We start from the raw sequence: 21,249 nt of genomic DNA on the forward strand, positions 1-21,249 counted from the left end.
AAGCCTAACGACCTACCGCAACGTAAAATTTTTTGTGAATAGGCTCTTGGAAAGTTGGCCGAAGATCCACTTTTTTACCGAAAAATTGTGTTAATCGACGAAGCTCATTTTTGTCTCAATGGGTACGTAAATAAACAGAATTGTCAATTTTAGAGTGAATATCAGCCAGAAGCATTGCAAGAGCTACCAATGCATCAAGATAAATCACAGTTTGGTGCGGTTTATGGGCTGGTGGCATCATTGGACCGTACTTCTTCAAAGATGTTGGGAATCGTAAAGTAACTGTGAATGGTAAGTCCTACCATGTGATGATATTTTTTTTTTGCTAAAAATGCAAGAGATTGACTTGCATGAAATTTGGTTTCAAATAGACGGTGCAACATGCCACCCAGCACGCGCTACAATGGACTTATTAAGAGGCGAGTTCCGTAAAAATTTTATTTCACATTCGGGACCGGTCAATTGGACGTCTAAAACTAAAATAATCTTCAAATATTAAATTATATGGATCGTACTATCGATTCAAATAAAGATTTTATGCATTTTTTAAAATTGTATGTGTTTTTTTTTTTTTTGAAAAACTTTACTATAGCTTTTAAAAAATCACCCCCTACAATTTATTGTTAAGAACTATGTTGTGTTTTGTATAAGGCTTAAAAACAACACTTTTAGGTGACTTTATCATTTTAAAAGAGGTATAGATTGGATTTAGTTCAATTTTCAAAAACTTAAACACATCTGACTCAGTGCGCAATTTTGACTGCGTAGAATGGAACTCACTATACCATATGAAAAATGTAAATGATCAAGTCAGGTTTTTACGGCATTACGTCAATGAGCTTTTTGAGAGGCATGTTCCTATTAAAACCTTTCTCGTTAGGCATACGGCTCCACCTTGGCTGAATAGCGACATCTCCTCTACTCTGATGTCACGACGAGATGCCGCCTACAGTCAGTGTAGACGTTACAAACTGGAGCACTTCCACAAATTGTATTGCAGACTGCGTAATCAAGTTGTCGTAATGGTCAGAACGGCAAAAAGACTTTATTATGAAAACAAACTTGGTTCTTTAACTTCTGGAAAAAAAAAATGACATCCATGCCCTTAAAAGTTGCTTCCCCCGTTAATTCACTTACTGAGGATGAACCAACTGCTATCAACAGCTCTTTGAGTTTTATAAGAATACAAGAGGAAGACATTGTAGAAGCAATAATATCGATTAAATCTAATGCTACTGGCCTGGACCAAATGGACCCTAAGTTCTTGAGACTACTGTTTCCATATATACTGCGCAGCATATTGACTACTTCCGAGTTTCCTTTAGAATGGAAGAATGCTAAGATAATTCCAATACCCAAAAATCAAATAGGTACTGCCACAGATTTTTGGCCAATTGCTATTCTTTCGTTTCTTTCCGTGGTGGCCAATGGATACTCGTCCACATTTCTCAATGTTTTGACTGGAGTGCCACAGGGATCTATATCTGAACAAATTCTCTTTTAACTTTACATCAATGAGTTACCACAAGTTGCTAAACATTGTTAAATTCATCTTTATGCTGATGATTTGCAGCTCCTGATAAGTCGACCTTTTGGGGCTAAAAATGATGCCGTAGCTTTAATGAATGAGGATCTGCTCCGCATTTCACAGTGGTCAAAAAAGAACAATCTCCGCCTTAACCCTGTCAAATCTAAATCCCTCCCCATCTATCGCAAAAACTTTGATCAATCGGGTTGTTGAAACTTGACGACGAAACCATTGAATATGTTAACACTGCTAGAAACCTAGGAGTAGTATTCAATCGCACTCTCACTTGGGATGACCACCTTAATAGTGTCATTGGTAAAGTCTGTGGAAGTCTCCGCCTTCTTCAAGTCACTCGAAATTTCATCCCGATCAAAACTAAACTGGTGAAATTAATGTAAAGGCTTGCAACACTTTATAAGACTCATGTCCTACCTTGTAAGCGATTTTCGAAATAAATAAAATACAGATACAAATAGATTAAAAACATGATTGATAGAAAAATTATAAGGCGAGTTAAGAATTCAGGACAGCTTAATCCTTCGAGAAAGTATTGATATATTTGTGGTACAGAAAAATTAGTTTAAAAAAAAAAAAACTGCTAGTTATTTAAGAAAGATAATTTATTTGTTTATTGAAAGTTTCAAAATAGTCCTCAGTTTTAATTCAAATAATCTCAGAAGTGTTATAGTGCGTCGTAGACTTCTTTTTGGAAAGTTCTCGTTCACTTTTTAAAACCTTGACCGATTAAGAAGTTAATTTTTGGGACTCGTTATAACTGAATAAAATACAATTTAGATCCAAAAGTCACATACATAATTTTACCAAGAGTAGGCAACTTTTCCGACGTACATTGAAAAAGTATACATATACTTCAATATCTTGTTGTTGTTGTTATGTACCGTTAATCTTAGTTTTATCTATAAACAGTTAACATACAAATGTGAAAATTTTTTAACATCAAACAACAACTCGGTACTAGTTAACTGCCATTTCTGTCGATGAGGATGAACATGAACAACATAAAGATTTTATTTTTGCAAAAAAAGCGACTGAGTCGAGTCGAGTCTCTTCCATATGATGATCCATTAACCGAACCCCACAATAGCATTATGTTTTATGTATGAGATATGTGTGATCGTCCTACGGTCATTACAACAAGAAACTGGACTAACCAGTATAGGAATAGTCTTATATAATACATAGCCTAACGAGCAACTATGACCATCATAGGAACACCATTTCAAACGACAGATAGTTGCAGTTGCAGTTGCATGGATAATACAGTGCTGTGAAAATAATTTTTTTTAAATTCTTGTTTGTGAAGATTTTTGAAAACGTTTAATCAACGTCAATTTGATATAATATAAACTTCAGCCCATTTTCATTTTCAGAATTTTTTCCCGTATAGGTTGACAGAAAATTACACCATTATGGCTTAAGGGAACTTCTTTTTAGAAATAAAAAAAATAAAAATTATAAGCTTTGGATTTTGTAAGAGTTCAATTTTATTGTGTAGTAACCTGGTAATTTTTTAACCCATGTTATTTGAAACCCAGTCAATTTTTATCTCAGTTTATTTTATGACATCGGCTATTTTGGATCTCCGGTTATTTTATAACCAAGGGTTTTCCTTAAACAAGTTTAATTTTGTAACCCAGGATTTTCTTTATCCTTCTAACCTTGGCTATTTCTTAACCCATATTATTTTTCACCCTGTTCATTGTATAACCGAGGTTATTTTATAACCCCGGTCAATTCTTGAACCCAGTTTATTTTATAACTCATAGGCCCAGGTTTCAAACATTATAACTTTAACCAAGGATTATTCCAGTTCATTATTATAGGACGTGTTTGTTCACTAAAATCACAATCAAGAAATCAATGATTCAAGCAGTTAGTTGGAGCGTTAGTTAATTATCATTAGATAATTTAAATCCACTAAAACAAAATGTCACAAACGTCGAAAAAACTTAATTCTTGGTTAATTTTTGACAACAAAACTGATGGATAGGCTGGTAAATAAAACTATTACTGGAAAGGCTATGATTTTGTTATCGAGATTAAAAAAAGTGAACAAACAGAAACACCCTTTAATTAACACGATAATTAAGGATTAAGGGGAGTCTGGTGATAATTAAATTGCAGATTTGCTTATTTTGCAACTTTTTTTAAATTTAGGACCCAATTTATTATATAAGCAATTTTATTTCTTAATCAAGGTTATTTTTTAACTAAGGTTATTTTTAACCAAGGTTATTCTACAACAAAGGTTATTTATATAGATAGTTGTTCAAGTTAAAAACCTTTGACTTGACGCTGTGCAGAATTAATGAAAATCATGAATTTTTTCAACAAATACAGCAAGACAACAAAACTCTCGCACAAAATAGACACAGCTCCCAACTTCAATTCATGCTACGCTTCACTATTTGTCTATTGCTTAAAATGCGCATTTTTAAGGATAGCTTCTGCTTTAAGCATTTTTTTAAGCTTCAAGCTTCACTCATTGTGTTCAGGTGGTTATAGAATATTAACATAAGATGCATATTTAAAAACTCAATTTTTGGAAGATGAGTATTCGAAATATTACTTTTGTCGTGATAAAAAGTACTAAAGCTAACTCCGGATTTGTTCGCAAAAATGAAAAATTAATTAATTTCCGGTATAAATTTTTAAAATGAAAAAGAGTCTAATGCACATTATGGCTGAAACACAAACATGCTCAGCTCCGGCTTCGTCTGCGTTACGATGGGCCTGCTTAGAGGTTGCTTTGAATAACATTTCTATAGTAACCAAAATGGGAATCCCTCCAAAGAGCAAATATTTTATTTGTTGACATTTTTTTACAGCTGTTGAGTTGTCAGACAAAGCAAATATTTAGATAACTGAACTAGAGCTTCCGTTTGGAGTCACAAGACGTTACATTAAGTTCTTTTCCTTACGATTGTTAAACGAAACGTGAGGTCGATATTCCATTGTAAAGAATGCATTAAATTCTGAACTCGTAAACGTCAGTGAAGCCAAAGCTGAAGAGTAATAATGTATATTAGGGCTGAATCACAAACACGGTCAGCTTGGGTTTCGTCTGCGTTACGATGGGCCTGCTTCGAGGTTGCTTTGAATGACATTTCTATAATAACGAATGGGAATCCCTCCAAAAGCAAATGTATTTTGTTTGTTGACTTTTTTATTACAGCTGTGGAGCTTTCAGACAAAGCAAATGATCAGCAAATTTGCACTAGAGCTTCCATTTGGAGTCACATGACGTTACATTAAGTTCTTTTCCTTACGATTGTCAAACGAAACGTGAAGTCAAAGCTTCATTGGCTGCGTCCAGTCTCGTGTTGGATAGGGTATCTTGGATAGGTGGATTTTTAGATACCTTGTTGAACGAGTTGGATAGCTGTATTAAGATAGCTTATAAACAAAAATAAAAACGACTTTAAGCTGTTCACAAAAAGCAGAGAAACATTTAAGCTTCGAAGTCAAAATAGATAATAATTACCTTCTTAAATTCGGAGCAAATAGTTTCTCATTGTCTATTATGTACATTGTACAGAACATCCTCAAATACAACTTCAACTTACATTTTCTATCCTTTTGTTTAAAAACAAATACAAAAAGCTGAAATCAATTTTCAAGTTTCTTGAAATTCAACCATGTGTTGAATCAGATACCTACATACCCCAGAAATTCTTGGATACCTATGGATTGCTTTTTTGACATCTCAGCTGTTATTTTGCACGTAAAAAACTAACAAAAAGGTATCCTGTACCCTATCTGTCTGAGATTGAACGCAGCCATTGTGATAGCATGCATTGAATTTCTATGGATGAACTCGTAAACGTCAGTCGAAGCCGAAGCTGGAGCGTGTTTGTGTTTCAGCCATTATTCTTTTAAAATTGTACCCGATCGTGTGTAGCACTAGTTAGAAAAAGTTTCTCATCAGCAATTTTAAAATTAATTTCTCTCTTTCATCGTACATAGGAGTTAAAGATCTCCAGAATTATATATTAAAAAACACTGAAAAAACACTGAAAGTAGGAGAAATTATATGAATAGTCTTTATTTATTTAAATATTATATATAAAGCTGAAGAGTTTGCTTGTCTGTTTGCCTATTTGTTTGTTTGTTTCAACCTGCTAATCTCGGGAACTACCAGTCCGATTTGAAAAATTCTTCAATGCAGTGGTAGATAGATAATTTATACTTCACGTTAAGAGATTTACGAAATCCGTTTATAATGCAAAATTGTTTGAGATTTTTGAGTACGAACGAATTTGGCAATAGTTTTTTTTCGAGATTCGTTGAGGTTCGCGACTTAATCTGGAATTTTTCCCCTTTGAAAGTTTCCACTTGTTTTTTGCTAAATTTTTCCTAAAATAGTGTGTAACAGAATCGATCCCCTTTTTTAGTTCTGATAAAAGTCCGTAAGTTCTCTCACTATAACCTTTTATAACCTTTAAAAAAATGTTCAACTTATGTTATATTAGGTAAGTAAAGTAAGTTTATTCAACTAAAATTTGGAAGTAAATGACCTTTTTTTAAAATAGGTTACAATGAGACTAAATGTGCCTGTATATTATTTTGGTGTAGTTCAAATTTAAAATTGAGAATTATGGGTGCTTTATGGAGTTTGTTTTGTCAGGTAGACTTAGATAATTATAATTACCTGTGGGCCTATAGCTGTTACCGAAACGGTCAACATCCTAATTAATTAAAAAGATTATTTGGTGATTATTTTTTTCCAGAGCACTGTTTAGTAGAGAATATACCCTCCTACTGCTGTACTTGTTTCAATGGAGATGTAGAATGTTTTATTATTCTTTCATTCTCTATGATAGCCATAGCCATAACCATCCTCGGCCATTGCATTCTATCCAAAATGGATTTACGGATGCAATCTCCGCGATAAGTGCACTTTGCGATTGCTCCTTAATTTTTTATGTGTCGTGCACAATGTAAGTGCATCTCTCTACACTCCGACTCAATACATCGCCATTGCCATCGTCATCGTCATCACCATCGCATCGGCCCAACCTAAACTCCTCAATCAAAACTCCAACTCCCCCAGAGCCTGACACCAAGACCGTGCCGGAGCTATAGCTGGAGCTGGTGCCGGAGCCCAAGAATTGGATGACAACGACATTTCCACTGATATCCACAAATTGATGTGTATACTTTCCGGTTGAACAGAAAACTCGTTTTGTCTTCGCACTCTTATGATGCGACAACTCTTGTATTTTCGAATCACTTATCAATTTGTCTGTGGTGGCTGACAACAAAATACCATATTAAAAAAGGACCCAACACAAAATCGAAAAGCAAGATAAATAAATACAAAATAATAAAAATACAAAAATAATCAAAACAGTGCGGTACGGCCGGCGTGGTGGCGCGGCGCGGCGGCGGCGGCGTCAAAGGTTCACAGCAATAATAAGCAGGTCCCCAGAATCCCATTTGCTCATCTCAGAAAAAATCACAAAGAAAAAAAATATTTCTTAAACTGTCCACTTTATCATCGAAGCAGCTAATTTATGTACACCTCGCACTCTGGCAAGTATTATGGTTATGGGTATACAGATAGGCAGTCATATTGTGCCTCAAGACATGGTGCGCGGTGCCGGAGACATTGGAAGTGTTCAGATTTTAACTACAAACAAGATTCTTGATGGTTTTTATATGGCTGATGATGATAATACACTTGAAATCTGAACCTTGAATAAGCTAAATCATGTACTGGGATCTATTGAAAAGTTCCAAAAAAAAGTATGGCTAAGAATTCGTTAATAGGTACTTACTTAAATTTAAAAAAAAAAGGTGGGTGGTCCGTCGGGTCGCTTCCATACTTAAGACTTTTTTAAACTGGGAATATTTAGAAAAGATGACAAAAGAGGATTATGTGTGTCATAATAGACCAGACGCCGCCATCGCTTTGGGAACGTCACGTGCGTCGGTCGCCACCTCCCAGTGGCAATGATGCTGCTCCAAGCCAAGGCAAAGGTGTTGGAAAATTAAAATAAAATTAAGTTAAATGGGTAATTAGTACGTTCCTTCCTATTCCTGCTCGTTTTGGTGAAATAGAGATTCCCGTGGTTGATGAATATTCACCCAAAATGGATTTTTTAATTTTATCCAGGTTCCAGACCAGTTATAAAAAAACAGTTTTTGGTGTTTTTGAAAATAAATTTTAATTTAAATTGCTTTAGAACAAGCTGGCATTAAAATCGATCCTTAAACTAGCAAAGAAAGGACCACAATGGTGTGGCGCAGAAAAAACAAAAATGTTTTAAGATGATTTTGTCAACATCCTTCTTAAAATCTATGTTCCATTACATGGCATATAAGGCTATAAGACTAATGCAAACTGTCTTCAATTCTAAGGAGTTCTGAAGAAAACGGTGTGAAAATTTCAAGTGAGGTCTTGAACTTTCACGGTAGGTCTTGAACTTTCAAGGGAGTTCTTGAAATTTCAAAGGAAATTTAAAATAGGTCAAGAGATTCCAGGCGAGGCCTTGAAAAATCAAGGAAAGTCTGTGAATTTTAAAGGAGATCTGTAGATCATAGACAATACCAAGGGATGTCAGGAAATATCAAAGGAAGTCTTGAAAAATCAAAAAAGGTCTTAAAAATTCATGGGAGGTATAAGGATTCCAAGGGAAGTCTGGACGTTTCAAAAGAGGTCTTGTAATTGAAATATCATGGGAAGTCTTGAAATAACAAGGGAAGTCTTGAAATATCGAGTGAGGTCTTGCAAATTTTAAGGAGCTCTTAAAATTTTAAGGTGATCCGGAAAAATCAAGGTAGGGCTTCAAATACCAAGAGATGTTTAGACATTCCAAGAGAAGTCCTGAAATATTTGGGTAGGCCTAGAGACTTTTTGAAATTGAAATTCAGGTCCTAAAATTTAAAGTTTGTGAGTAATTCTAAAGGAGGTTTTGAAAATTAAGGAAGGCCTAAAAATATCAAGGGTTGTCTGGAGATATCAAGCGAGTACATGTCATATAAAGAGGGTATGTATATATTAGCAGTACCCGGGGCGTGTTGGTTGTTAGTGCGTAGGACTGTCATGCCAGAGGTCAACCCTTGCCTGTGCCATTTAAAGTTTTTTGTTCATGGGTACTGCCTCTTGCGAGGAATTGAAAGTGTCTCCAAGAATAATTCTTGTCATAAAAAGTGCTTTCTCAAATTAGCGGTTCAGATTCGGCTTTAAACTGTGGGTTCCCTCTATCGCTGACTGCACTACTCGCACGCAGAAATAATTGAAATTTGTTAGCCATTAGGCCCTACCTAATTTATTTTTGTATGGATGGGTTTGGTGGAGGTCTTGAAATTTACATCAAGGGATGAACATATGAATAGGAATGCGATCTGTTTGTATAATCTGAAGACTCAATGAAATCTTTCAAATTTAAAAATGTCATTTTTCAAAAAAAGGCAATTTTCTTCTCATTAAATTTAATATATTAAAATATAAAATACTGGAAAAATGATTAATTATTAAGAAAAATTGTGTTTGTATTCTATTATAGTTTCTTTAACACTGGTTTTATTGTATCATCTCTCTTCTGACAGCTTACGGAAAGTTGAATTCATAATTTATGTAATGGAACTCATTTTAAAAAAAAATTAAATAAGCATTTTACTAACTTTACAATTTAGCAGTTTTGTAATTTGTTTGCAAGTAAAACACTATTGTTCTTTTATCAAATTCGGTGCAAGTCCAAAAAGTAAAAGTTCGTGAAAAAAAGCATTGAAATGTCAAATATTGATGGGGCTACCAAAATGTCTAAATTTAATGTATTATAAAAATAACTCTAGTGAAACGTTATAAAATAAGTAACATACTAATTTCATTTAAAATTTACAAAATAACCATTTGAGATTAGTATCTTTCTAAAAGAGCTTTAACATTCTTCTAAAGTGTTTAAAATTGTGTACCAATTTTCAACTTCAAAATAATATACATGTGTAAATACACGCTTAATGTACATATGTACATACATCACACAAACAAATAGCTATGTACAATGTACAAACTTAAAATTTGTTGTTTTGAGATACCACTTAATTCTGTTTTTATTTTGAAAAATGTTGTCTGCTTAATGCAAAGCATGCAATCTATCAAATTAATTTTATTTACTTTCAAGTCACACAATTTTGAAATGTGCACAAAGCAAGATCAATCAAAAATTAATTGTTTCCATCAAAAGTTCAATGAAGCGTCTGGTTACGGTTTAACTGAGTGAACATTTTATTAATTTCAATTAAAAGCCATTTGAGTTATTGTTTATTTGTATAGTAAGCATTCGAATTGAATTTGCTTTTGCATCAGTGACTCATGTTTCTTTTAATAGTTAATGGGCAAATATGATCAGTCAACGAATGTGACAGACGCAAACGTTAAGATCGATATTAAATGATTTAATAGGTTTGATCGTTTACTGATTGTGATATATTTAAATCAAACCGATGAGATTGAAAGTGACATGAAACTTGAAATAGATATAGGAAATTAAATTTTTTGTACATTACTAAGTTATAAACGGCCTCACCCAACAAACTTCTCCATCCAGCTGGTTCAGTACCTGAGTCTTCAGTTGTGCAGTCGAAGTTGGGTAAGATCACTTTCCACTTGTGCGCGCACCTTATGCGCGGTCTGAATCTACTGCACTGTCCTGTGGGTGCGGATTCGAATACTTTCGGGCCGGAGCATTGCTTTCCATGCGCTCTAAGTGACCCAGACATCTCAGTCGTTAGAATTTTATCCTTCAGCTCGTCGTTCCATCTACTTCTCCACTCACCTTCTATGCACACGGACCCGTAGATCAAGCGAAGAGTTTTCCTTTTGTAAGAGGGCGATGATAAATGACAATTTGGTTGCTCTAGAGAGGACTTAACTACTCAATTGCTTTCTTAGCCCAAAAAAACAGCGGTTAGCAAGACTTATTTTTCGTTTGATCTCAGCGCTGGTGTTGCTTTCTGCGCCCATATCGGAGCCTAAATAGACAAAGTCCTTAACAACCTCAATGTTACGTCTGCCGATTGTAGTATATCCGTGATCCGTCCACGAGGTGCCTCCGTCCAGTAATGTAAAATAAGTGTGTCATGTTCAATGTGTATATGTCAAACTTCTCCTGGATCAATGAGTGCGTTCAGCAACACAACCGATGATCAATTTACACGTACTATTCAGTCCTAGTTTACACGCACAAATATGTTTATGTTATAGTTCTAAATAATAAGATATCATTGTGTGAATTTAACACAATCTAGTAAATCATATATAGGACCTATACACTACATCCCTTCCTTGTTATTATTTTATTTGTTTTTATTAGCCTTAGTTATACGATATAATTCAAACAATTTTTCTTTTCAAAATATACTTTTAATTCAATTAATCAATAAAAAATATATTTTTTTTTTTCCATACTTCCTTAACTTTCACTTCATAGTTTTAATTAGATTTGTCTGATAATTCTGAGTGTTCACGTACAACATCTCCGTCTTCTGTGCTTTCTGTATCCAAAGCTTTCCATTGTCCTTCTACCTTCTTTAGGTGGACCACATTCCGTCTTATTTTATTTCCCGTCTCATCATTTCTTATTTCTATATCTCCATTATTATTTGACACGATTGTATGTGAAGTTGGCTCGTAGTTTAAACTTAGTTTATTACTTTAGTTCATGTTTTTAATATACACCTTATCACCGACTTGCAGATCACAATCTTGAGCTCGCCTTTTCCGATCCGCATACTCTTTACCTTTTTCTTTACATTCTCTATCCCTGTCCCTTATGTCCTCGTCTCTTGGATTGTAAGTTATGTTTCTCATCATTGGTAGTTTATCTCGGAACTGTCTACTAAAAAACAATTCAGATGGTGTTTTGCCTGTTACCGTATGGGGGGTACTGTTATACATTATCATGTATTCACGTAAGGCTTCCTTCCAATCTTTCTTTTCAGCTTGACTTATCTTCAATCTCTTAAGAATGTCCCTGTTCTGTCTCTCTACTTCACCATTTTGTTGGGGGAAGTAGGGGATCGTATGGTAAATTCTTATGTTTTGCTCTTTACAAAATTCATTTAATTCAGCACTTATGAACTGTTTACCATTGTCTGCTGTAATGGAAACAGGATTTCCCAAACGACTGAATATCTCTTTTAAAAGCACGATGATAACTGAGCTTGTTATGGTTCGACAAATTTTTACCTCCTTATATCGACTGTAGTAGTCAACGATTACAAAAATATAATCGTTACTTGGCAGTGGTCCCATCAAATCGATTGCTACATCAATCCAGGGTTCTGTTGGTAATTCACGGCGCTTTAGTGGATTAGGTGGGTTGGGTGCAGAAACTAGGGTACACCCTTTGCAGGCTTTACAAAGATTTTCAGAGTCTTTATCGCATTTCGGCCACCAAATTTTTGTTCTTAATCTGCTTTTCATAGCCACGATGCCAGGATGGCTCTCATGTGCAGCTTTGAGAACCCTATCTCTTAGTTTACTTGGTATCACAATTTTTGATCCACGCAGTAAAATGTCACCGTAAAAACATAGTTCATTCTGGAAGATTTTATAGCTTTTGACTGCTTCATCCCAACTTTCACTATAGAGGCCTTCTTTAACTTTTTGTATCTCCGAATCTTGTTTGGAACATTCTTCAATTTCTTGGAGTGATACAGCAGTTGGTCGTAAGTGTTCTACAACGCTATGAACATAACTTTCATAAATTGTGGATGGATTTGTTGCTAGCCTACATAGTCTAGACAGTGGGTCTGCCACATTATCTTTACCCGGACTGTATTTTACCTTATACCTATATGACTGTAGCCTCAGAACCCATCGCTCTATACGGGCACAAGATTTAGTCTTCGGTCCAAATATGGTTTCTAGGGGCTTGTGGTCGGTTATTAAAACGAAGTCTTTACCGTAGAGGAACATATCAAAATGTTCACACGCCCACACCAATGCCAAAGCTTCCTTTTCCGTCTGACAGTATCGACGTTCACAATCACTAAGAGTTTTGTTACTAAAAGCAATTATCCGTGGTCCTTTTTCTTTGATTTGGACAAGAACTGCTCCAAGCCCCACTGGACTAGCATCCGCTATTACCAAAGTCTTGTCATGAGGGTTGTAGTAGCCTAATTGGGGAATGTCAACAAGTGCATCTTTTAAGCTATCAAAAGCTGTCTGTTGACTTTTTCCCCAGTTTTCTGAAATATCTGAATTCCTCTTACTTTTCTGTCGCAACAACATTTTCAATGGCTCGGATAAAGTTGCCAGATGAGGAATCCACTTCCCAATAAAATTTATAAGTCCCAGAAAACTCTGTAACTCTGCAATGGTTGTAGGTTCTCTAAATTCCTTGACAGCTGAAATATACTTTTCTAATGGCCTCACACCTTCTCCAGATAATTCATGGCCAAGGAACTGGACCTTTTTCAACCCGTAAACGCATTTTTCTTCGCATAGGACAACATTGTTTTGTTGCAAGACTTCCTTTACATTGTTTAATCTTTCATGATGCTCTGTTTCGTCCTTGCCATACACCAAAATGTCATCGATGAAGTTCATAACGCCATCACATTTCAAAAGTATTCTTTCCAATAATTTTTGAAAAATCTCTGGCGCACAGGTAATGCCAAACATCATTCGTTTGTACCTAAAAAGTCCTTTTGAAGTGATGAAAGTGGTGATGTGTCTTGAATTTGGATGTAACTCTATTTGATGGAAAGCATCTTTTATGTCAAGCTTACTGAAAACTTTAGCATCACAAACTTTTGGCAAAAGTTCATTCATCGTTGGCAAAGGATGGTTCTCACGTTTGATGGCTGTGTTCGCTCGCCGCATGTCCACACAAATCCTAACATCTCCGTTGTCTTTGAGCACAGGCACAATCGGTGAAACCCAGTTCGAAGGTTCAAGTACTTCCTCTATGATGTCCTTATTGAGAAGATCTTTTATTTTAGCGTCAACTTTGTCCTCTAAAGGAATAGGAATCCTGCGATATGGTTGAGAAATGGGTTTAACAGAGTCGTCTATAGGAATTTCAACTAAAACATCTTTGAATTTCGGCAATCCTTTCTCTTTCACTTGGTTTATCCCAATATTGATTCTAAGGATACCCAAGGATGTCGCCGTAATTCTTCCCAACAAGTCTCGTGTTCCATTACCAACCACGTAGAATGTTGTATTTACGGATTTACCAGCAAATTCGATTGCAGCGTCAAAGACCCTAAAAGTTTCAAAGGTTTTTCACTTCCATACGCTAAAAAGTTTTTATTTGGTTTTGTATTCTGGCTTGTAACATGTACTTGTTTTCGTTTCAAAAGTTCCCATGTTTTGTCCGTGATTAGATTCTGGTTACAGCCTGAATCTATTAACATTTCTATTCCGATGTTCCCTACTCTGCATGTTACTGTTGCATCGCCATCAATATTAAAAATATAATTGTTACTGTTTCCTTGGACCCTATCCATATCTACGACGTTATTTGTTGCCTTAAATCTTTTTGGCTTACTAGAATGCTGCCCAGTATCTGGAATTTCTTGCTTCCTCTTATTTCCATGTTTCGTCCTACATTGCCTACGAAAATGTCCCATTATTCCACACCTTAAACATTCCTTGTTCCTAGCGGGGCAGTCTTTATCGCGCCCATAGTGTTTAAAACTCCCACATCTTGAACATCCTTTTTTATTACCCTTGTTAAAGCCATTTTCAATCCTGTTTACTGTCTGTATTTCAGTTTTTGTTCCAAACTCTTCTAATTGGCGCTCAACAGCTTCAATTATGTTTGCTTCCACTTTTATTTCATCTAATGTCATAGAGTCCCCAGATTTTAATATTTTCTTGCGCAAAGCAACTGAAGAACATTTTTCTACTACTTGGCTGATTAGGTTTTCGTTAATGTCCGCAAAAGCACATTTTTCTGCCTGCTGTCTGAGACGAACTAAAAATTACTGAAATTTTTCATTTGGTTCTTGTTTTATACTTCTAAACATGTGACGCTCGATTGCAAGACATTGTTTCGGAGCAAAATACTCGTCTAACTTTTCAATTGCTATCCTAAAAACGTTTCCCTCATTTTCTTCGTTTGGTTCTACATTCGCGTCAACAAGGTTATAAAAAATTTCCTGCAGCTCTGGCCCACCAAAATGTAGTAAACTTGCTCTCTTTTTTACTTCAGTTACAATACTTGCAGCTTCTAAATAAATGCCTAAACCCCTTTTCCATCGTTCCCATCTGATTGCAACTGAACTCCCGTCTCCCTCGCAATCAAATTTGTCAAGAGTGTACTGTTGCGCCATTGCAACCACCCTTTTTTTTTTTTTTTTTAATTATTGACTAACTGATCAATGGTCTTTAACTCGAGGTTCACTGGTAACGTTCTGTAATTGCAATACATTAAGATTAACATTAACAGGACAACATAAAATACTCGCAGACTACCTTTTTATTAACAAACCGCAATTTAATGCATGCAATTTAATGCGAGGTAACCTTTTGCAATTGAATGCCTTGTTCTCTTTTTTTGTTTTTCTCCGCAATTGAATGCTTTGTTCCTTTTTCTTCGCAATTGAATGCCTTGTTTCTTTTATTCGCAATTGAATGCCTGAGATTATTCACACAGGATAGGTTAATAGAGTACCTAATCGCAATTTAATGCAAATAACTGTGTGAACTGAAATACCTTTTAGCAAAATTTAATGTAATTAATTTTTCAAGTTATTTTTACCTCGTCGCCAAAATGTAGTATATCCGTGATCCGTCCACGAGGTGCCTCCGTCCAGTAATGTAAAATAAGTGTGTCATGTCTCATGTTCAATGTGTATATGTCAAACTTCTCCTGGATCAATGAGTGCGTTCAGCAACACAACCGATGATCAATTTACACGTACTATTCAGTGCTAGTTTACACGCACAAATATGTTTATGTTATAGTTCTAAATAATAAGATATCATTGTGTGAATTTAACACAATCTAGTAAATCATATATAGGACCTATACACTACACCGATGATGACGTTTTGACCGATACGTGTGTGTTGAAGGTCCTGACATCACGCTTAGTTCTTCCGATTATGTCAATGTCATCAGCGATCAGCATATGCTAGTAATTGGACAGACTTATGAAAGATAGTGCTTCTAGTGTTGACGTGGAACCTCTGCACTATTCTTTCAAAGACTATATTAAAGAAATACCATGACAGCTCATCACCTTGTCTAAAGCCTTTTTTTATAACGAATGGTTCTGTTAAGTTGTTTGTAACCTCTGGGGCCAAACGGACGATTTTGGCTAGGATGCTTAAACTACAAATGGCTCTATACAGATCGTCCCTGTAGATGCTGTCATATGCGGCCTAGAAATCGATGAAGAGGTGTCGATGTCGATTTGATGTACTTGGGTTTTTTCCAGGATCTGCCGTAATGTAAATATTTGATCGCCTGTGGACTTTCCTGGTCTAAAGTCACACTCAGGCCTTAGACGTTCACATATTACGGCAGAGAAGATTTTGTAAGAGATGTTAAATAGACTGATTCCTCTATAGTTGGTGTTTTTTAGAAGGTCTTCTTTTTTCAGTATCGGGCAAACAATACTGAGTTTCCATTCAGATTCTTTACATTAGACCGCTTGAAAAACTAATGTTTGCGATTTTTAATGCAACTAGTTTCTTGGTTAAGGCTCATTGAAAAGGTTATAAACATAAATAAATTAGGTGGCGCAACAGTCCTTTGAGAACTACAACTATTGACTAATAACTCTCAACCATTCCTATGTGCGAGTAATGTTGTCAGGAATGGAAGGGACCTGCTGTTTTTTTAAGCCGAATCTAAAAGGCTTATTTGAGAAAGCACTTTTTATGACAAGAATTAATTTTGAAAAATTAGCCGTTCGTATTCGGCATATAAACTGTAGTTCCCATCCATCCCTGACATTATAGCGACATCTCCTTCAAAAAGAGATTGAGGGAGATAAAAGCTTGACCAAATGCCTTCAAGGAAATCAACCGTCTCACCGGTAGGAGAAAACCAGTTCCGAAAGTCATGATGAGCAACAACATCGAGCTAACATCAACGAATGACAAAGTGGAAGCTTTTGCCAAACACTTTGAACAGAGTTTCACTCCAAAACCATCAACGGCCCAAGCCTTCCTGAACAAAGTAGAAACCTACATCCAGTTGACTCAACAGCCAAACATTGTAGGTTAATTTGACAACAACTGCAAAAGCCGATGAACCAGCTTATACCCATAAATTCTGCAATCTTGAGGAGAAAGCTGGATAGCTGAGATCATTAACAACTAGAAGTCAACTGAAATGGACGGGATTTCCAACTATATCCTGAAAGGACTTCCTCAAATGTTTATGATAATCTTGACTATTATCATAAATAACTGCATCAACAACGGCTACTTTCCAAAAAAGTGGAAGACAGCCAAAGTAGTGGCAATTCCGAAGAAAGGCAGTACCAATATGATCTCCAACTACAGGCCAGTCTCACTCCTCAACAACATCAGCAAAATCCTGGAAGAAGTAATTTTAAGAAGGCTAAAGAAATTCTGCAACGAACATAGCATCATCCCCGACATGCAGTTTGGATTCTGACAAGCTCACTCAATGATCCATCCACTTCTTAAGTTTCAGCCCGACGTCACCGCTGCTCTCAATAGCCACCGAGCCATTGTTGGATGCTTTCTTTATGTCGAGAAAACTTTCTACAGCGTATGGATTGAGGCCCTAATCCATAAGCTCCGAATTTTTAATATCCCAAAGCCAATATTTAAAATTTTGTTTTTTTTCTTTCAGAAACTTCTTTGTAGAAATAGATAGTTGCAAGTCAACAATTAGAGACGTAAAGGCTGGAGTCGCCCAAGGATAGAAACTTGGACCGTTCCTCTACAGCCTGATGACATCTGACCAGCCAGTGCCAACGGATTGTAAAAACCTGCTGTTTGCGGATGACTCACTCACCTATTCGTCCTCCATGTTTCCTATGATCGCAGCCCGAAGAGTAGAAGCACACATAAGCAGACTTTACGAGTACTACCAGAAGTGGGGTATAAGGATAAACACCTCCAAATCGGAACTGGTATGCTTCCGGAGACCCGTCACACCAACAACAGCCACTGCAGATCGGTGGCAGTGGCCCGAAACCTTGTTCTGAAGTTCTCGGATTGATCAAGTATTAAAGCCAAGAAGAACGCCAAATACCTTAGAATACACTTCAATGTCTGTGATAACGAAAGCCAACATCGCACTCCATCGAGTTCATCCTCTCTTGAAGAAGAAAACTGGATTGAGTAAACCAACGAAACGTTGATATACAAACAACTGCTAAGACCGGTTATCATAGACACACCATATAAAGACCGGAAACAAATCTGTCATTTTGGTTTGCCTACAAGCTGAAACGTCAACTTACACGCGCCCTTAGGTCTAACATCAATTCACCACTGCTAACATCAATTCACCACCCTCTAAAGTCAATTCACCATGAAAATAAGGAATAGTGATGAGAAATTCTTAAGGGGTGGCACCTAGTGGCTACAACGACATTACCTATTGCATTTTTTGGGAAGAGTACGATAACTGAACCGAAAAGAGCCTCGTCTGCGAATGCTCGCATCTATGCCAATCGTTTGTGACGATATTCCTCGCGAAAACTTTCGTCTTGGGAGTCTTCAGATTCGTCCATGTTCATGTCTTCGATATTTGTCTGCTTCTCACCACCAGTTCGCTTCTCAATGGCATTCTCGGGCATGGGTGGAAGGATACCTTTTGCACGGAAGACATCATTCCATTCGGAATCTTCATTTGGATCCTGCATTTTTAAAGAAATTAACAAAACAACAAATGCTTTATTTGACAGCTAAAATCAAATCTAAAATTCTCACCACAGCAATTTAATAAAAAAAAAACTGTCAAAATAAGTTAATGCACCGCACCGAATTGTTGTTGGATTCACATTTCAAAATGGACGTAATGTCAAAATTACAAATACAACAATGTAAACAAATGGGTGTTGGAGGGTAAAACGTACGAAAGATTCCGGGCTTTATATGGTGTGTCTATGCCGGTTATCACCTACGGTTTTCCGATATGGTTCACCATATCAAAACCTGCAATGTAAAAACTTAAAGTCTTCGAGAGGAAGATACTAAGGATATGCACTGATCTACACTTCGACCGTCAACGACAGAAGCACTATAGCAATCGTAGAGTCTATACGAAGAAGCTGAACTCAAGCCAGTTGACCAGTTTCTTGCACAGGCAGCAAGGAAGATAATTAAAAAAGTCGCCAGCCACCCTAACCAATTAATGAGAAGTATGACCAATCAGAAACGACACCCGAACCCGAGATACCTTTGTGGTATGGATATCTTGGACAAACTCACCACTGACGACGACGTCTCCATCAGTTCTCTATGGACTAGTGCCGAATGCGTCACCTTATTTATTTTTAAACCTTTTGAAATGTAATTTTTTTTATAAAATTAAACATTTAAAAACATTTTTAATACGAGTATTTAATTTCTTTTTTAAAGAAGAATTTTCTAAAGCTGGACTAATTTTGTGTTGCTTTTAGGATGAGTTTCCACTGAAATTTGTAAATCTGAAATTTTAGGTATCTCTAAACGTCAAAATGCTGTTCTAATTTTTAAAGAGCGAATTCATCAAAGCAAAAGCAACTACCTAACGAGTCTATTTCTTTGAATTTGATTCACATTATACTTACTATATTTTATGAAATGAACAATAATTTATTAAATTTTTCAATTTAAAACAATAATATTGTCGTTAAAATTCTTTAACTTTCACCAAACTACCAAATATAGGTATGTAAAAAGATACAGTGAAGTGACTTGACTATAGTCATCGAATTCCGGAAACCTTCATTCATTCGGCATTCATGAACTCTAAAAGCTTCTTTGTTATACTGTATAATCTTTATTTTTATTTTTTATTTTGTTGTACAAATTACCAACCAAACTACCTTTTTGTGTGAAGAATATTAACAAGGAGCATCATCCATTATAATTTGCATATCAATCTGTTTAGTATTCCATTAGTCCGACAAACGGCTAAACTCCAAAAAAAAAGAACATAATGCTTAACCGTCAATGTGTGGTAATTTGATATTTTATTGCCAAAAATCTAGTGTTGTGACATTTGTGGATGCTTCTTCGTGTTAAAAGGCGATGAGGCGGCATATTTTATGTGCTTTAAAAAAGGCGTTTGATAAATCACACCGTAAAAAATTAAATCTTGACAGCTTTTGTATAGGTAGATGTGTCTTGTATATGAATGTATATTGACTCATTCGATGTGTTTTTGATTGTTTTTTTTTTAAGAACATTAACAACACGAAGTCAATATTTTGCAGTATTCAATAAAAATTTATGAGACTCATTTTTTTAAATCAAAAATAAATAAGCGGATAGGATTTGACATAATTTGCAAAAGACATCGTTTAAGTGTGTGTTGAAAGAAAAAAAAAAAACACACGAAGAAATAACTTTTCAAAAAAGATGAATGCACTCAAAAATTATTCCTTTATGACGTAAACAGTGTTTTTGAATTTCATATAAAAGGAACATCATCAAAAACAATCATGAAAATAATGACAGTGGCAAAAATAGCTAGTGAACAGGTTGTACGTCAAGTTGTATAGGTACCATTTAACCCCCCAGATGTTGACTTTAGACCATAAGCTTCTGAGTGCAGCTTTTGGACTTCTCGAAATTTCGAGCGTGATAATGATTATGAGTTGAATGGTGTCAATTTAAGCTGTCAACGTGTAGATCTATGTCGATTCCCTTCCACTAACTTTACTTTATTTGATAATAACTCTTTCCCTTAGACGTTATTCATCTTACGTTTACGGGGGTTTAAAAAACATTTCCTATTGCCCATGTTCTGCATTTCACTTATTGTCAATACACTTTGCGAAAGTGAATTTGGGTGTTCCACAATTCGTTATTGTGAATTGGATTTTCGAACATGGAAATAGATGTTCTGTATTTCTGTTTGTTCCATTTTTGAACGCATTCAAATCACATTTTATATTTCTGTGAATTGTATTGTCTGCCACATAGTGTCAATTAGTTTGTTCTTTCTTTAGCTTGAATGTTTTCTTCGTCTTCCTGCAAAATGTAAGAACAAAATTGTGTTTTTGTCGTTTTTAGGTATTATTATTGTTTTTATTTTAAGGGGAAAACATACAAATATACGACAGGAGAATGTATTCCTGAAATGGATGGAGGATCATTCGATCATAGCAAGAGGCTTCTCAAGCTGAGACAAAGCCCACTCCGAATCATTGTGGGCTAATTTGTCCACTACCTTAAACAGTGAGCCGCCAGTAAAAGACGTAACTGGGTGGAAGAAGGTAAAACATGCATTTGATAAAATATTTTGTTTATCGTTCAAAACATCTTGCAGGTAAGGTCCGACTGCAAATCCAACATACGCAAAAAACTCGCACACAACAAAAGGGATGGTAAAGCAACAGGTGGAGGAGGAAATAATGTTCTTCCAATTTCTGCCATTGAAGATGGAATTGCAAAACTTACGGGTATCTACAGTGTTATTGATGGCATCAAAGGGACTTCCATTTTTGGTGGATCTTTTAGTGATTCGGCTCCAAAATTGAACAACTCACAAAAAATTGAATCGCCCGTAAGTTCTTGCGATGAAAATGAAGCGCAAAAA

The 21,249-nt window shown here is 35.8% G+C and overlaps 1 protein-coding gene and 1 long non-coding RNA gene across 2 annotated transcripts; both read right to left on the reverse strand.

Annotated features, from left to right (window-relative positions):
- Positions 1 to 6,471: 6,471 nt before the first annotated feature.
- On the reverse strand, positions 6,472 to 14,359 carry LOC129944903 (uncharacterized protein K02A2.6-like). Its single transcript, XM_056054564.1, has 3 exons — positions 14,148 to 14,359; positions 11,297 to 13,770; positions 6,472 to 6,803 (listed from the first exon to the last, which is right to left on the reverse strand). Exons 1-3 carry the CDS (start codon positions 14,357 to 14,359, stop codon positions 6,472 to 6,474), a joined length of 3,018 nt encoding a protein of 1,005 aa, XP_055910539.1.
- Positions 14,360 to 14,828: 469 nt separating this feature from the next.
- LOC129948137 (uncharacterized) lies at positions 14,829 to 15,193 on the reverse strand. The gene is made up of 2 exons (XR_008781835.1): positions 14,985 to 15,193; positions 14,829 to 14,923 (listed from the first exon to the last, which is right to left on the reverse strand). It is a non-coding gene; the product is annotated as an uncharacterized LOC129948137 (long non-coding RNA).
- Between the last annotated feature and the right edge of the window lie 6,056 nt (positions 15,194 to 21,249).

The sequence above is a fragment of the Eupeodes corollae genome, chromosome 2 (genome assembly GCF_945859685.1).
Source record: "Eupeodes corollae chromosome 2, idEupCoro1.1, whole genome shotgun sequence".
Taxonomy (NCBI): Eukaryota; Metazoa; Arthropoda; class Insecta; order Diptera; family Syrphidae; genus Eupeodes; species Eupeodes corollae.

Excerpts from the sequence above, each read along its gene's own strand:
- LOC129944903 (XM_056054564.1), bottom strand. The coding sequence starts at position 14,359 with ATGACATTAGATGAAATAAAAGTGGAAGCAAACATAATTGAAGCTGTT. Across the intron at positions 13,771-14,147 it reads AGGAACAAGGAATGTTTAAG|GGTCTTTGACGCTGCAATCG; the intron begins GTGTGGAATAAT and ends TGAAACTTTTAG. Across the intron at positions 6,804-11,296 it reads TAGAGAATGTAAAGAAAAAG|CCACCACAGACAAATTGATA; the intron begins GTAAAGAGTATG and ends TTTTGTTGTCAG.